The sequence below is a fragment of the Lathamus discolor genome, chromosome 2 (genome assembly GCF_037157495.1).
Source record: "Lathamus discolor isolate bLatDis1 chromosome 2, bLatDis1.hap1, whole genome shotgun sequence".
NCBI classification, from domain to species: Eukaryota; Metazoa; Chordata; class Aves; order Psittaciformes; family Psittacidae; genus Lathamus; species Lathamus discolor.
Genome location: NC_088885.1, coordinates 5,087,094 through 5,105,467, shown reverse-complemented (window position 1 = coordinate 5,105,467; position 18,374 = coordinate 5,087,094). Strand labels below are relative to the sequence as shown.

The 18,374-nt window shown below is 46.3% G+C and overlaps 1 protein-coding gene across 8 annotated transcripts in view; it reads left to right on the top strand.

Moving 5' to 3' along the window:
* The window catches only part of TMEM108 (transmembrane protein 108), a 254,374-nt gene that overhangs the window by 219,200 nt on the left and 16,800 nt on the right, over positions 1-18,374 (top strand). Inside the window, exon 1 of one of the 8 annotated variants that reach the window (XM_065665577.1) lies at positions 15,817-15,997. The exons of the other annotated variants lie outside the window; for them this stretch is intronic. Coding sequence (XP_065521649.1) covers positions 15,985-15,997 — 13 coding nt within the window. The 5' untranslated portion in view covers positions 15,817-15,984. Of the gene's footprint in view, positions 1-15,816; positions 15,998-18,374 lie in introns of those variants that run through there. 8 annotated transcript variants of the gene reach the window in all.

Here is an 18,374-nt window from a genome sequence, read left to right as displayed (position 1 = left end):
CCCAGCTGTCCCCCAGTGGCAAGCCAGTCAGCTGGGGCTCCTGCCCTTGAGCAGAACAGAAACCTGAGGGAGGTTAGTTTGCCAGGCTCCCTCATGTCCTTAGCTGCTGTTGTGCCTCTGCCTGAGGGCAGCTGCAGCAAGATTCTGGCTGTGTGCTTCTCTCCCCACCAAAGGTCTTCATCAAATCTGTTGAATCACCTGCAGGATGTCTGGCTGTGCAAAGCAACAGGGAAATTTGGCACCAAGTGTTCTGAACTGTTTTAACAACATATCTTATACTGGTGGATATATATATTACCCTGTTTATTTCTATATCTACATACATATAAAGGAGTGTATGCAGTAGATAGATAGATAGATAGATAGATAGATAGATAGATAGATAGATAAATAGATAGATAGACAGATGTTACTATACCCTTAAAAAGCCAGCTGGTTGAAGCATCTTGTAATAAGTTCTTTTATTTAAGCCCCTGCCCCATTCATTACAGGGTCAGAGTGGGGCATAAGTGGGCTGGATCATGTGTCTCCTGTCCCACTTTGGGCAAGAGGAGTCCAGGACACCATGGGGACACATGAGGCTCCATCCCTGTGTTCCCAGGAATTGCAGACAGCCCTTCTGCAGCTTCACAAGAAGGTTCCTTTGTCAGCTCTGGGAAAGGCAGGGGCAGACAGGGCAGCACATCGGCTGTCAGGGCTTGGGTGGCTTTCCTTGTGCTCCCTGACTTTCCTTTGCATGCAGCCTCTGAGGTTCCTTTTGAAGAAAGCCAGAAGTGTCCACATGATGTCCAAGCCTAGCTCCTCACAGTCACTTGTCTGTCCATACAGCAGGGCATGCTTGAGGTTTGGTGTTCATAGCTTCTGGACTCACTAACTACATATTCAGGAAGTCGATCCATAAACCAAATTCACACTGAGTGGTGCACCACGCTCCCTGTGGTGCGGACATCATTCCTGTACTCTTAGTGCTGCAGTCTGGACAGCAATAGCATGTTCCAGAATTGCTGAGTCCTGAACAGAACATACAGCTATTCCACATGCACGTTCCAGGCAGTTGAGCCTATACTAAATCACCTGCCCATTGGAAAGGCAGGGAGAAACAAAGGGTCACCTGCCCACTAAATATCGCTTGTCTCATATGCAGTACAGGAAAATCCAGTGTATTCTCTACTGGGATATATCCTACAGTCCTGCTGACTGCTGGTCTCTTCTCCTCCCTAAAATCTATCTGATCTTCTTTTCCCACTTTAAAAATGCCTTTTTTTTTAGTTAAATAAAAAAAAGGTACTTCCTCATCCCTTGTCCCTATATCCCTGGGCAAGATTGTATCTGCTTTTCTTCTTTAATTCTTGCTACTATTGCATTATATCATCATGTTCAGGGTTCAGAATGTTTTTCCTGATTAAATTCCCCTCTTTTCCTCACTGCTGATTTGCAGATGCTTTATAAGTACTATTATTCTATTATTTTCAAACAAGAATGCTGTATGGAGCATGGAAGCCTGAGTGGTAAACCTGCTATTAACCCATCTCTCCACCTCTCGGCATTCCCACACCAGCCACATTAGCTAAATGGGAGTTGGGGAGCAAAGCCCCTTAAATACGCACACCCTGTAAGTCATTTCTGAAGAGGAACAGCTTCACTATTACACTTCATTTCTCAAAACAGCCAAAAGATAACGGGGCCAAATCTGCCCTCAGCTCTGCTTCTGTAACCCCCGTGACTTCAGTGCATCACAAGTGCCTCGTGGAAAGGCAGATCCTGCTCTCCCTTGCACCTTGGTATGTCCTGATCATTGTCAGAGCATCAGGGAGAGATCGAACCTGATTGGGAATCCTGATGGCACAGGAGGACTATGCAAGCTTTTTTTCTTAGAAGCATGAAGTGGCACCCAGATCCTTGAGAAACTCCTGTCTTCTGCCCACAGCACTTGCCCTTGATCATCACCATAATGCTGGTGAACTACATATGAGCATTTCCGTCTCAGTATTTCTATTCTTGCCAAGAGAACTTGATCAGGAGCAAAACAAGTCGTTCATGGCTCACTAGAGCAGTGAGTGGCTGCAGCTTTTGACAGCGTGACGACTGAGTAATAACATGTTTTCACGTGGTAGCCCCATGTGATGTCCTCAGTGTCTGCATGCTATACTTGATGCCCTGTCCTAGGGAATGGCATGTGAAACAGGGTAGTTAAGTAGTGTTCCATAACCACTGCCTTTGGCTAAAGAAGTGCATGCACTTAGGCTGGTCAGAAGGTTTTCAAGTGCACATGATTTTTAGCAATGAAGGGATAACTAAATCACTAAAGCAGCTTTTCTTGTCAGTCTGTGCATCTTACGTGCAACAAAGAAAACTGTTTTTTAAGCACCAAACTCAAATTCCTCTTCAACCCTCCATTATGAGCATTTGGAGTTGGGGCTTTTGCTTCCAGTGGCTCAGAGTTTTAACTGTCTATTTTGCTCTTAACAAAGCTGCAGAAGACAAACATGGGTGCCGGTGTTCATCGGAGAACGAATGGGCAACTACAGTGTCCCTGCAATAACTAAAGCAGTGAGGGCCCCTCATCCGATTGACATATTTCAGTGTGAAAGTCATAGATGAATTGGATGATGATAAAACCTTTGTGAGCAGCAGTGTGGGTCTGCTCATGCAGTTCTAGCTGCAGTCTGGGCTGTAAGACTGAACTTGAAAGATGGGGCTGCCAAAGCAGGCGGTGAGCAAGAGTCTGGGTGAAGCCCTGCTGATGTTCCCAGTAGTCACCATGGCAGGGTTCCTGTCTGCCAGATGTAAGAGACAGATTAAAATCACCCTAAACAGCCTATGATTACTTAATGCTATGAGCAAAAACGTCTCTTCTAGGAAAGAAGAAAGCTGCAGTCCCACTCAGGAGCATGTAGGCTCTTAGAAAGCTGATTTATGATGGAGATACGAGAATTGCTAATCAGTCCTGTGGAAACACATCACTGTTATGGCTTCAAACTGATTTTACCCCCATTTTCCACTTGTTCCTAATTTTCTCGAGCAGGTTCCTCCGGTACTTGGCCTCAGCCTAAAGGTGACTATTTTGAGAACTCCCAGCAAAAATCAGACTGGCTGTTTTTATGATACATGGGTGTGAAAAGAAACCAGCTATTCCTATTCGTTCAGGCTGCAGCTTCTTTGCCCTCCTAACTCAGAAACAGCTGACGCTAGGAAATCTGAACTCGCCTTGCTCTATAGAGCTCGGTGATGAAGGAGAAGACAGAAGGAAATCAATTCAATAGTGCTGGAGTTGGGAGCAGTTCAAGTCAAAGGCCACATATGGGGTTGAAATAGAGCAGTGTAGCCTCACTGAAACACCAGCCAGAGGGCAGGACTGATCTTGGCATTTTGTATGTGTTCATGGAGAAGTTTGTTTCCCCTACAGTGTTAAACAGGGTGAATGTCAGGTTTATTGTGCACAAAATGCCCAGCTCCAGCTCTGATGCAAAACCATGGGCTGAAGTATAAGTAATGGTCATTCAGCATGGAGTAAATACCTCAGCCGTGTCGATGGGAGATTTGTGCAATGATCAGAGGTAGGATTTGGCCACATATAGCAAATAACTTTGCAGATAACATCATTCTGGACATGCTTCTTGTATCCAGTGTTGCTTGGTAGGAAAATATGCATACTCTGCCATTTTCCATTCCTATTTTTCTGTTCCCCTTTTTCCTTCCTCTGCCTTTCTCTCTGAAGGCACCTCCTTGCCCTTCCTTCTTCCTTTCCATCCTTAAAGCAATGCTCTAGGCCTGATGTCTGCAGGGGTTTCTCTAATGTCTTCCCCATTCTAGAGAGTGGTAGTTAAATAATGCTGCCATTTAAGTGTCAGTCTGGGGCTTCGACCTGATATGTTGGTGACAGGAGAGACAAACTTCCGTTTCTTAGAAACCCAGAACACAAGCAGAGATTACATCTCATCAGGATATTGTGGGATTGGACACTTAAATCCATTGAGAGGGTCTGAACCAGCCTTTGACTTGGGCTTTTCATTGGGTGAATTTTGTGGCTTCAGGCAAGCTGAGCTTTTGCTTGAAATTCCACATGAATTCCACTTAAAATTCCACCAAATCTGCCCCTTCATCCTCAAATAAGCTGCTTGTCCCAGGAAAAATCACTGTCAGCTGTAAATGGTTAAAGGGAACAAACGTGTTAACCCCCCTTACAACCACAGTGTATTTACAGAAAGTGAATCTTTCCAGCCCCTGCCTGGTGTTGTATTGCCATGTGCTGCATCAGGCAAACTGCAGATGAACAGCAGGTAGGAAATGGAGTCTTCCTACTCCTGAACCATCGCAAGAAGCCTCCCCAAAAGGCCCAGCCATCCACTGGCATCTCTTGATGTATTCTCTGCTTGGTCCAGCAGCCGTGTGCCTCAGCAAGGCCCTCCAGGTTTAGATTGAGTCAGAGCACTCAATCCTTAACACCTGGGCTGAGCTTCAGCCGTCGTGACATACATTTAGAGTTAAGCAAATGGGATTGTGGCTTCCCTTTGCGTAAGCAGGCATCCTTTAAAATGGGTTTATCTTCATAAGCTGTATGCTGTGCATGCATGATAGGAGATTTTGACGTATGTCGAGATGATTCCTCCGTATGAGATGTTTTTGCCCAGGGTCTGTAAGAGAGATTGCCAAGGAGCCTCACAAGTCTGGATTTATATCTCCTGTTCCAGTGAGCACTGTGTGGACACTTCAGACCACCTCAGCATGCTCCATCTGATCCATGGGACTGTCTTTCTTGGGCAGTCTGTCCCGGTAGTTTTTTCTAACTTCCAACAAATGAAAGCCCCTGATGCATTTAGTGGAAGAGGATCTACACTATAAAAGATTGCATTTTTTTCTAATATGTTTATTGATAAAAAGAACAGCTAATCAAGATGAAATATATATTATTCATGATATATGATATGATTTCTAATACAAGCGTTAGAAATGACACTGCTATGCCCAGCCTTATTCCCCCACCACTGCTGCTACAGCATGCCTGTGCCTCTGGGGACACAGAAGGGATGCCTCGCGAGTCCAGAGATTGCATCTTTGGACAAGAAGACTCAGCATAATCATACACACATCACAGAAAGACATGTAAGTGTTCATCACTAGCATCTGCTAGGAATGGATTTGCATAACTAGCTGCTATCAGCAACTCTTACTCTGTGGAGGGTGTGTTTGAGCATATTCATGCCTGTGGGTGAATGGAGAATACCATTTTGTCCTAAAAACGTTATTCCTCTTCTCCCTTCTCCTTCTGTCTGCCCTTTTCTCCTCACCTTTGCAAGCAGGGTGTTAGTTGAAGGTTACTAGCTAACCAGCACTGTCTCAGGACGGAGGTGTAGGGAGAAGCAGGCACTGACACAAGCCTGTTAATGAACTGTGCCGCTATGATGAGGCTGGAGCTTTGGAGGGCTTCTCTGCACTGCTGGCTGTTAGCGTGTTGTGAAAACGTCATGAAATGATAAAGCACACTTGGCCTTGCAGCTTTGCAGGTACGGAGCCAGCCAGCATAGCTCCAGGCTGTGGGGTTTGGGTTTCAGTAGGGCCAGGTGACTTAAGTGAGCTGAGGATCTGGTCCATTGCTCTGAAGTGCTGCAAGATGGTCAAGTGTATGCGTTACCTGTGCCAGGAACTGAAAATGAAGGGCTAGGTGGTACCTGCTCACACCACAAGTCCTGCTGCCCGCTTGCTTGCTTGCTTCCTTCCTTCCTGCCTGCCTCCCTCCCTCTGTCCCACTGGCTCTTTACCTCCACCTCTTGCGGAAAAGTTAACACTCTCTGGAGTTAAAAAGACTGGAATCACACAGGACAAGTCTTAGCCTCTTGTAGAAAAAGATCTGAATCTTTACTAAAACTTAAAGGATTTTAAAGAATAGTTTCTAGAGCAACCTGCTGGTTTCATCCATGATTTTTCTCCCAGCCCCCCCCCCCGCCCCCCTTCCCCGTATGGGCTTTATGGCAGCAAGTAGGAAAACCTTGGTGCTATGTGCATCTGCTGGTCCTGGCCCCAGAGCTTGTGATGCCCTCTCTTTCTCACTAGGTCATTGTGGTTCTGAAGCCACAAAGAGAGCAAGATTCAAAAGGTTTCCCTTTCAAGCAGCAGTGAAGCAGAGCAGCTCCCTGCAAAGTGACTCAGCCTGCCCTTGGGCGCTTCTCTTTTCCAGAAACCAAGAGGCAGAGCTTTCCAGCTGCACCCTTTCCTCTTCATCCTCATCCCTGTCCTTGCATCCCCTCATCCACATCCATCGCATCAAGGTCTGTGGTAAGCAAGGTAACTCAGTGCTACGCAAACAGTCCTCCTGTGTCAGAAGGGTCTTGTTGAGGGAGGTCGTGCTCTCTCTGTGCCTCCAGAACCACTTTAGAGGTGACTGGGCAATAAAGAATCAGTGGAGATCTCCTGCTCAGATCAGTTTGGTGTCGTCGTTTTGCTTTCCAACAATTCTGCATAATGGTTCATTTTAAAAAGTAAAGATATATTTTGTTTTCAGGGATCCTTTTTAAAATAGCTCCTAAGAGTTGTTGTCATTATATTCGCTTTTTCACCAACCACTGCCAAGAGTGGCTGCTCCAGTGGTAACAGGGTGCTTGTGAGACCCTGATGAATGAGCAGAGACAAGCACTTGCTCTGCTTCAGTTGGGGGCTGAGCCTTATATTGCTCCTTCTCCTCCTGTCTTCTGGAAATATTATATCTGGACTGCCTCCAAGCCTGGAAAGTTTTAGCCCAGTTAAATCATTATTGTGACAGTTCAGTGTCTCTTAAAACCACAAGCTTATTAGGGAGCCATCATTTTGGCTGGTGCTTAAGTACGATCTTCCTTTTTGCCATCTTTATAGTCCTTTCTAAGCTATTCCACATATATTTTTAATGTGTGCCAAAGGTTTTATATGTAAAAAGAGGGAACGTTTGGAAACGGCACTGGGTAAGTTAGGTAATATGATGTCATTTCAAGGAATAAGTCTAGCTATTTCTTCCCCCTACATGGTATGTGCCACGTAGCTTGGAAGCTCAGTTAATGCCTTGGGACACGTGCATGGTAGGTGGATGATTTCTCAAGAGCCATGCTGAAAAAGCAAAGCAGCCAAGTGTGCACCTGGTGTGAAGAGTTACACAGCCTTTGACTTCGGCTGGTTCCTAAACCCAAAGATGAACCTGACTGTCGAAGTGGCGCGTATGAGAAAAAGCCCTGGAAAGCTCCCCAGGCCCTGCTGATACTTACAAAGCATTTGTGTCTTGCTCAGTGTAGTTTTCCATAATTACCCGTATATGGGTTTGCATTGTTCAAAGCCCTAACAGTGAATCTGCTGTGATGGATGTGCAATAAAACAGAACTAATTGGAAGCATTAATTTAGACAGAGGCAGAAGTTGACACAGAGCTCTGAGTACGAGATGCTTTATATTGCCCTAGCAAGTACGCAGTGTTTGCTGGTAATATGCAAGCTCAGATCCCACCACCCTCACAAACAAATTGCTGCAGACTGTTGCTGTGTCATTTTTTCCTCTCTTTGTTTTATTTCTCTCCTGAAATGTATCGTGGACCCAAGGTCATCTTAAGGAAATAGTTGTAATGCAATAGAAAAGTTGCTGTAGGTGCTGCTGTGTTTCTGGCAATGTAATTGACAGTGAAAGGGCAGGCAGGAGCAGCTCCCAACAGGGACACTGTTGAATAAATATAATAAGCACGGCAGAATGAGAGAGTAATGCATCTGCATAAAAAGCTGCATGCTGTATGTCCCCTCAGAAATCTCCTTTGCTTTAGGCCTGTGACAGCAGAGGTTCATGTCGAATTTGCTGCTCCCTCTTGCTTTATCTGCCTGCTCTCACCCTGGTCCTGGTTAAGGGTTTACCATGTGTGATGCTTTTGGCACAAGGGTGATGTCACTGGCATCAGATGGAAGCAGCTCTTGCTCCAGTGCCCAAAACAAGAAGTCAAATTCTGACTGCATCAGAACACAACCTTATATGTTGGTTGTCATCTGAAGCACTTCAGCCTTAGTTCATGCCACATAACTTGGGTTTAGCTGCTATAAACAAGTTGCTGTTTGTGAATAATCTTGGGCCAAGCAGCTTTGGCATGCAACCACTTGGATTTTATTTAAATCGCCTATTTGTTGGAACCCCTGATTTCCAACAAGCCAGGTAAAGGGGGGAATTAAGCACCCAAGCACTGGTTGTGCTGTGCTGTCATGATGTCTTCAGGTGGCCCACCCAGCACCCAGATTTGAAGAGAACAAAAGCTAAGCCTCTCCATTCCTTTGACTACTCCTTCCAGTTCTTATTGGACATAAATCTTCAGATTATTTCTTACTTCTCATTTGGTCATTGGTCTTCAGTTCCCAACCATGTTTTACTTCTGTTGGTTATCATAGGATCCCAGACCGGTTTGGGTTGGAAGGGACCTTAAGGCTCATCCAGTTCCACCCCCCTGCCACAGGCAGGGACACCTCACACCAGACCAGGTTGCTCCAAGCCCCTGTGTCCAACCTGGCCTTGGGCACTGCCAGGGATGGGGCAGCCACAGCTTCTCTGGGCACCCTGTGCCAGCGCCTCAGCACCCTCACAGGGAAGAGCTTCTGCCCTAGATCTAACCTGAGCTTCCCCTTGGTTCCTTTATTTCTGTGTTCTCCTCTCAGAGTCATTTGTATGCTGCATAATCTCACTGATTGCAGAGGAGTTGTCCTGGATTTACACCAGTGCAGCAGAAGCTACCATCTGTCCCAGTGGACTTTTCCTGACACTGCTATTTGTGGTCCTGGAATTGGTTCCTCAAGCAAGCCTTCTGTTATTTATTTCCATGCAGTCCTTTCAGCTTGTATTGAATGGGGCTGAAACTCAGCACTTTCTCTTAAAATTATGTCCTTCCTATAATGCTTCTTGATATTCCTTCCTCTCGGTGTCCTGACCTGTACTAAGGCTGCTGCTAATACATTCTCTTAGCCATGGTAGTTAATGTTAATGCAAAGACTAATGTTCTCCTGCAGCTTTAACGCTGATGTGCCACACTTAGCGCTCTGTCTCCAAACAGAATTGCTTTCCGATATTGCACTTTACTGTGGGGATAATTCTGCTCCTCGGGTACAATGACAGTTGAGAATGCTTAAAAAGAGAGAGGGGAGAGAGAGGAAGGGGAAAATGTAATAAAGCAAAAGTGTGACAAGACACTTACGTCAGTATTATCAGTGCATTTCCTGGGAATGTAACATCTGCCTGCCGCACAGCTCTTGCAGCATCTGTGGAGGACCCAGAGTGATGTTTAATTGCGGTTCATTCAGAATGCTTGAACAGCAAGTTCTTGTTATCTTAGACATTTCAGCCACTGACCTTTGTTCATGCCGGATAACTTGGGTTTAGCTGTCAAAAAACAGTGTAAGCTGTAAAACCATGTTATGAGCTATTTCAGAGATGAATTTGTCTTCCCAAATGCATCACTGGGTACATTTGCAGTTGCATTGTTTCTGAGGAAACAACTCTCAGCTGTGTTTGGAGTTTGTTGCTGATGCATCAGGAGATCTCAGGCCCTCCGTGGGCTCCAGGCAGTCATACATATTAAGGGCAGCGCAGCAAAGCCAGGTGCTGCCACTGAGGCAGGCACTGAAACCACCGCAGATCGAATGTTCCCATTACATGGCTGGCATTTGTGCACTTCCACCAGGAAACAAATCGATAGCTTTCAAGAGCAGAGGCAGTCGGATCACAGGGCTAGAGACACATTAGGACATTGCTCCTGGGATGCTTTCTCAGCATGGGGCACCCAGGCTGCACGTTTGCTGTAAAGGCAGAGGTGTCTGAGCACGGGGTGCTCTGCTGTGCAGCATCACTCAGCCACTGTGTTCCTAGAGGGGAGATGGTGCAGGGGAGAGGCAGGAGAAGAGCTGACTCTGGGCCCCATCAGTAGTAGCTGAAGAGTAGATACCACGCTTTGGGAGCTGTGTAATAACCTGACTGAAGTGCAATGGAATGAGGCTCCCAGTGTAGCTGCTGGAGGGGAAAGCGGAGAGATTAAGATGACCACGTCATATCACCAACAACATAACTGGTATTAACGAAACAGAAGTCAAGGATGGATGCACCCTGGGGCTGAGCTAACTTTCACATCGAGAGAAGATCCCTGAAGGGCTGTGTGCTGACAGGGCAACACGGAAAAGCTGGTACGTTTAATCTCTTCACAAGGGCTGTTGTGTGAATAATCAGAAGTGGTTAGGGTTGTCAGTCCAATTTCCTTCCAAAATAGAATTAAGTGTGGAGGCGACGACATGTCAGGAATGGGTGAAGCAGATTCTCTTCTGCATAGTTAGAGGCTGGTGGAACCAGAAAGGAGAGGCAAATTAAACATCTTACTTGTGAGAATAATGCTGCAATAGGGGTTATGCTTCTTATTATTATTACTATTATTCCAAACAGTGATTCTGTGTTAATGGTGCAAAGAAGAGCATATATCAGTAATGTTTCAGGCAAGATGAAATTGATGACCTGAGTCCACTATGAACACTTAAAGCATTGAATGTAAATGATATTTCAGATATGCAGTAGTTTCCCATGAAAAGACAGGCCTAGGAAAATAAAGGACAAACACGTGTTTGAAATGACACTCTGAAGCAGCACACACAAAAGAGACTATCCATATGGAAATGTGAAACGTTTTACCTTGCTGTGTAACTACATGCATGCTGCATAGGAAATACGAATTGCAGAAGTGAACTGCGGAGTTGGTAGAGCGTATTTTTCTAAAGTGAGATCCTCTTCCTAACTTCATATGCCTTTCCACTTGAATTACTGATGCCCTGACTCATCAGGTAATGCTGCAGCCCCATGCCATCTCATCCTTATGGTTTTTGCTTATGATATTGCATATCTCCATCTTGTGAATCTAATGCAGGAGCAGTAACACTGAGCGAAATATAAGCAGCAGAGTCCTGCTCTTATTAGCAGAAATTATATCCAGCTGCTGCTGTGACCTTACTTAGAGGAATGTTTGATTTACAGCACCAAGCTGGACCATTGTTCCTTCCAGACCGATACCCAGCTTTCGAAGGATGGCAAAAATCCGTATCTCAGTCTAATGGAGCAAACCCCCCTTTCTTTATCTCTGCAGTGAGCAGCTGATACTTCCAGGGAGGGAATTTGTTCTTTCCCTTTTATCTTGGTATGTCATAATGCAACCTGCCCCCCTGACCCACCTGAGTTTCAAGCATGTACCTCCAGTTTCTGACCCCCTCAGGCCATCAGCAGACCTCATGGAGCACCCATGTGGCTCAGTGCAGCTGGGCCATGGTGAGCATCCAGGTTATTCTGAAATCAGCTTTAGTTGAAGCTAGGTTCAACTCAGGACAGCTAAGAAGCAATACAAGCTTTTGTTCCAGAAGCCAAATGAAAGCTGTCTCTAGTCTATAGAAGAATGAACAGGAATGGAAAGTAACAGCTCGCTTCTTTCCTTAGCAACCTGACATCCACTCCAGAGGCTTTGCTAGCCCTGTATAATCCAGAAGATAATAAAAGCAGCACATTACAGCCTTTCTGGCTGGTTTATACATAACCTTATATCCTCAGGCTGTGCTCACAGGAGAAAATCTGGGCATGGAAACGCTCACTGCCTTTTATAGCCCAAGTCCACCTTGGGGATTATCCCTATTCCAATGACCTTTTGTACCCGCAGAGCCGGTCCCCTGTACTGGAAATGCTGACTCCCTGCATCCTGACCTGGTTTGGTTCTTACTTGCCCAGATGATAAACTGAGGCTGTGAATAACTATGGAAGTCGCCAGTATTTGCTCACTCTGAGGCACAGTGTCCCTTTTGCTTCAACTGGTCCAAACCTCAGAGTAAAGCCTTCCTGCAGGTAAATATAATGGTTACTTTAGAATTACGTGTTACCTGCTCACATAACAAATTGGTGCAAGCTCTTCATTACAAGCTCTCATTGGAGATCAGGCACAAGGGTAACCACGCACTTGGAAGTAATAATGTGCTTGAAGGAAGCATAAGTAATACATCATCCAAATTACTTTCAGTGAACAGATGAAATGAGCGCAATACCTTCAGGGTAGAAGTTAGTCAGCCTCTGCCTAGCTATAACATCCCTTCTGGCTGTAGCATCACCATCTCTGCACCTGCAGCTGGAGAATTTAAGCACAGCTTTTGCAAATAGAGGAATAAAAAAGGCCTGAATCGTTGCAGCAGAGGGATCCTTGAGTAGGGTGCTCTGCTCTGCCTCCTGACCAGTCCTCCTACAGTGTGTTGCAGTACTTGCAATTAGCCGTGGCTCAAAGACGGGCAGAGGGATAGCCAACCTGTCCTTACAAAGGTTTCCTTAGAAAAGGCAAGCTAAAAATGACTGTGCAGTAATGAAAGAGCATCCTGGGTCTAGAATACGTGTCCTGATTGATGGGTAAGTCAGTGTAAATTAAAGCTGGAGGGTAGGTTTGGAAAAGATGTATAATGTGGTTCTGGAATCAAAAGCCTCGGACTTGTTTGCCTCCAACTGCAGGTGGGAGGGTTTTGGAAGGAGTGCAGCAGGTCCAGGAGCTGTGGTTGTTTGGAAAAGGCTTGTGCATGAAGCTGTGGCTCCTGCTTGCTTGTGCTGTCTTCCAGGCACCAGACATCTTGCCTTGCATGCTGTTTCTTTGAGAGGCAGCAGCTCCTTGCTTCATCTGAATTAGTGCTTGCTCACTTACCCTCTAATATGGGAAAGAAAAATGCTTCCTAATGCGTTACCATGGAAGGGCTGTCTTGCTCTAGTCCACTCTTCATAGAATCATAGAATCATAGAACAGTTAGGGTTGGAAAGGACCTCAAGATCATCCAGTTCCAACCCCCCTGCCGTGGGCAGGGACACCTCTCACTAAACCATCCCACCCAAGGCTTCATCCAACCTGGCCTTGAACACTGCCAGGGATGGAGCATTCACAATCTCCATGGGCAACCCATTCCAGTGCCTCACCACCCTAACAGGAAAGAATTTCCTCCTTATATCCAATCTGAACTTCCCCTGTTTAAGTTTGAACCCGTTACCCCTTGTCCTGTCACTACAGCCCCTGACGAAGAGTCCCTCCCCAGCATCCCTATAGGCCCCCTTCAGGTACTGGAAGGCTGCTCTGAGGTCTCCACGCAGCCTTCTCTTCTCCAGGCTGAACAGCCCCAACTTCCTCAGCCTGTCTTCATACGGGAGGTGCTCCAGTCCCCTGATCATCCTCGTGGCCTCCTCTGGACTTGTTCCAACAGTTCTGTGTCCTTTTTATGTTGAGGACACCAGAACTGCACACAATACTCCAGGAAGTGTTGCTCTCTAAGGCTTGTTGCGTGGTGTTCAGGAGAAACTGGTTCTGAATGGCCAAAGCAGTGGGATTTCCTCTCCTGGAAGGTACTGCAATAGAAAGACTGCATTTCACCTTTTCAAACATCACTTTTAGTTATCCCTCTTTTGCACTAAACAAATTCTCGCTCTGCTTTATGATGATGCCACGTAAACAGATGGAGGGATATGAGGTGGGATTCGTCTCACCTAATTCTCATCACCTGAAAGCTGGACATCTGGTTAAAGCTCATCATCCTCTATGTGACCTCTTGCTAATGGCAAGAGAGGAGCCTCTCTGGGGTACTAGTCAATGTGTGGATGGGGTGAATTGCCTGCCAGAGCCACAGCTACCTTAGGCTAAGCATATAACTTCCCCATATCTGAAGTTACTCACTGCTCTGGGGAGTTGTCAGAAACCTTTTGAAGATGGCTTTGAATCCTCCTTTCCCCCTTCTTGTTGTTGCTCATGAAATGGATACTCTTGCTTAAGTCGGCATCTGTGACACCAACTGCATCCTCTCTTTGGTGCGATCCTATTTTAGCTTTCTATCAGAGGCCACAGCTATTTGTGTCATTGTCAAAACTCTTCAAAAGGTCCGGTGACATTGACAGGAGGTCTCTTAGAAGCCAGAGGTTCTGCAGTAGCATAAATAGGATCAGCAGCAGTAAGTGCAGGTGAAAGAAAAGCCAGCTGCACATCCTTTCTGTCTCCCTTGGCAACAGCATCCTGCCAACAAAAACTGCTGCCAAGTAAAGGCTGGAAAGGAAGGGATGTGCATTTGCAAAGCTGGGGCTGGACAAGCTTTGTGTGAGGGGGGAGCTGTCAGACCAAGGAATACTCATATGCTTTTAAAAGGATCTTTGGTTTGTTCCATGTGTTTTTGGACAAGGGAATGCACAGAGCCTCTGTCGTTCAGAAGGGTTTTCATCTGAAATTCCAAGTGATGGTCTCTGCAGTTTTGAGCCATATGTTTCCATCCGTGACAGCACACAGGGAAGAAATCTGTGTGAGTTACTACTTACAGATGTGGCAAATCCTCCAGCAAAGGTTAAATACGTGGCATGGTTCTCTTGTTATGCCAGCTGCAGCTCCGTGCTAAATCATTGTTTCAGCAGCAAGCTCTTCATCAGCCTGGAGCTCCAGAAACTGCTAAACAAGCTGATATCTGTAAGGACCATTTAGTTTATAATGCACTACATATCTTTATTTAGAAAAACCTTCAGACTGGAAAGAGCAAGGGGGAAAAGTGAGCTGCAGATGGGAAGGAGAAAAGAACCGTCAGCAGGAGAACACAAGGATGCAAAGCAGATCTCAGATTATAATTTGCACTTTGTCTTTCCATACCCTTCATGCAATGATTGTGGCTGTGAAAACAGAGTTTGTATAACTAAGGGTAAGATATACTTGTGATATATATATATACACCTGCCTAGCCTTCCCATTAGGGACTTCAGTCAGCACTGGGGTCACTGTTGGAGGCCCCATAGCTGCGCGCACTGCCAAACTCAAACCTATTGTCCCAGCATCATTCCTGTCTGATTCAGCCACAGCGTCGACAAAGAAGTCTGGTTGCAACAGGCTTGTATCAAGACCTGAAAACAGAAGGATCTTCTCACCTGGTGGGATCAGAGTGAAGAAGGAACTGGCTTTTCTCTCTAGCAAAATACTAGGAACGAATTTTGTGGGGAGCCCATATAACAAACTGCTCGGGCTGCTGCAGCACAGCAGGGGCTCTGAATCAAAGCCTGGGTGGTGGGGATTGCCCTGGGACTCCTGCGGGATCCCCGCACCGCTCTCAGGAAGCCCCTAACTTGTTGCTCTCGCACCGTTTCCCTTTTGAGGGATGGGTAGTTGGCTGCACAGGGCACGTTTGTGTGCTCTCCAGGCAGTGTGTTCTTCCAGACACCCAGCTGTGCCAGAGAGACAGGGGAAAAAGAAGAAATGGAAGAAGAGAGGCAGGATTATGGCTTTAAGAATCACGGGATCTGTGAAGATCTTTATGGCCAATTCACCACTGAGGAGTGAAGAAATCAAAGCCAGACCGTGCGTTTCGATGCCAGAGGAGAGATGATCCTCTGATTTCGTTCCCTGTGTTTCCCTCTGACAGGAATATTAATATCATTAGAGGTAATTGAATGAAGTGGGAAGTCTGGTGGAGGCACAGGAGCAGGAGGTAGATGTGTAAAAGCCATCCACACACAAAAAGCTGGAGGGAGGGCACGCTGCCTTGGAATGGGGACTGAGCAGCCTCCCAAGGGCGTGCAGCTGGGGTGCTTGTGGCTGTTTTGTTCCCAGCGAAGGAGCACTGCCAGCAATCCTCTGGCATCTGAATAGCCCCGTGTCAGACAAACTGTATCTGGACTTGATGGGAAACCAAGCTGGAATACCAAGCAGCCCGTGGATCTGCTGGCAGAGAGGGGGTCTGGCTCAGTAAGTAATCCTGCCCTGCAGTGGCAAAGGTAGCCCATAAAGGCGCGAGCCCTCTCGCTGCACAGCCCTGCAAGACACGCCTGCCTGGGCTGTCTCTGCCCTCATTCCTCCAAACCAGTTCCAACAATAACAGCAACTCCTGCTGCAGCTGCCTCGTTAGAGAGAAGATGCGTTTTGCCTTTCTCTGCTGAGGGATGAAGCTGCCGAATCCGTGTGATGTGAGCAGGTGAGGATGTCTGCTGACAAGCCCAAATGATATTTCCAGGTAAGTGATTACCTTAAGCAAGTAGCTAGAGTCAGGCTCTTTCTTCTTATTACCCTCCTCTCAGTCATTACTGTTGTCCTAGATTGTCAGTAAGCCTTTTCACAGGGTTCAGCAGCTCGGATGTCTGTGTACACTTAGCTGAACAGGGGATCTGAAGCATTCCTGTAGTATCTGTGAGTCTGTAGTGCAGTGAGAGAATGAACTGGGAGCTGCCTGCTCTGTGACTACACGATACTGTACTATTTGCATCACCCATTGTTTAACTCCCTGGAGGAATGGGTTTTGGTTTAGAGGCTCACTCTCTTGAAGTCTGATGGAAGAGCACCTGAGAGGAAGTGCTAGTGTTCTGCCCTGGGTTTATGTGGTTAAAGGGCAGGGAAGTCTTGCCACATGAGAACTGGAGCCGCCGTTACTGTTGTTGCACGGGGAGTGTCAGTGAGCGCTGCTTAATTTGTGTTTGTACATGTGATTTCCAGAGCTTCTGCTGATGCTGGCTTGTGTTACTGCAAATAGAGCTGTTAGTCTGTGTCTAATTCCCTGCAATACCTCGTGTATTGAAGTCGGCGTTAATCAACCCGGTACTTACACAGGAAAGCAGACAATAACTTGTAAATTAACACCTGGGAGTTCTGGTGTAACAGCCACTGAGAGATGGGCAGGGAAGAGAAATGTTCTATGCTGAGTAACCTACTTTTTCTTCCCTCAGTTCTGCCACCAATCATGGGTGAAATTTGCTTAACTCTTTGTGCAAGGGCTGCTTTATTGTGAATGAAAATCATACTGCTCTGACAGATGACAAAGAAACCGTAACCAAAATGACCGTAATGAGAGTAGTGATCTGTACTTTCTGCACAGTTTCCATCTATTAAAGATTCATTTTACTCCTTGTAACGTTTTAGGTTTGCGGAGAGACACATGAGAAGTTAATAGTGTTGTGAAGGAAGCTTTCATCACAACAATAACGTTGCTGTTGCTTTGAACAGGTTTTGCACAACCTTCTCTCACTGTTAGTAAGTCAGGAGTGTTGGAAGCGCAGAGAGGCTTCAGCATCCCCTGCACTGCCCGTGTGCCCCCAAGCCTTGGGTCTGTAGATAATGGTCCTTTATAGGAAAGCTCCCTTTGCTTCTCCTGCCCATGGCAGTCTGAAATCAGTCCAGCAGTAGGGCTCTGAACAAAAAGCTCTTCCTGACTACCTAAAGCAAAACTGTTTGGCTCTGTTTGTCCTGCTGCAAGGTCTGAGGCAGCAGAGGCCAAAAGGGGTCAAACACCACATTGAGCACGTGGTGCACATTCGTTTGCTGTAGAAAATGTGGATGTGCAGCTCAGAAGTTTCCACTGTGCCTCTGGCAGTCAGGACTTGGTCCAAAGCCTGCTAAAGTCATTGGGAACCTTTCCACAGGCTTTAGATCAGAACTTGGTTGTAAATCCAAAGTTTGTGTCATTTAAAGGGGGTGCGTTGAGGAGGCTGAACGCATGAGCTGACTCTGCTGTGTCGTGCAAAAAGGCTGCTCCCAAAAGTGCCCATGAAGTGTCCCGTGCAGCACCAGCAGTGTTAGCTCCTAAATGAAGCCTTTTCATATTGTTCTGTGACACGACACTGGCTTCTAGCAGGGGCTTCTGAGGTCCTGAGATAAAGCAGTCAAAGGATGTCAGCTGCTGAGGCCAGAATTGCTTTGGTTTTCTGGTCTGGAGGGAGGCAGTTCTGCCTCCTGCATGCAAATAGAAGGGCTGCAAGGCAGTTCCCAAATGTTAGGACCCTGCAGTCTGGGAAAGCAAAGTATTCCTAACCCCAGCTTCCCTGAGACTCACTGAGGACATCGAGCAGCATTTGAAAACATTGCTGGATAAGAACTCCTTCATTTTCTTCATGTCCACACCATTTCTGGGCTCTTCATGTGAGTGTATGATGGGAAGAAGCACTGTGGGGAGATGCTGCTGAGATTGCACCATGTTGTTAGGAAGGAGGCTTTATGGCTAAATGCACATCAGCATCTTCTGTGTACACTCTTCTGTCACTCTGCTGTGCTTCATCCTTGAGTTAATTCCTTCTGTGTTAATTCCTGTCTCGGTGCGCTATGCAAGACCACAGGATGACACAGTTCCCACTGCAGAGGCATCAGGTCAATCAGCCTTCTCATTAGGGTTGAATGGTTTTAACGGAGCCATAAAATAAGACACCGAAAGTGGGAATTTGACACACAGCGTTAAGAAGCCAAACCAGTCTGACCCCTTCTGAGCCTGAGCTCCTATGCCTTAGAAATGGCCCCTTATGAAAAAACTTAATGGTGTGAACTGACCTTTGCGAATATAATTAATTATTATTATTTGCTATAATGTGCTTACATCAGTCTGTGTTACCGTTATGCCAGCAGATAGT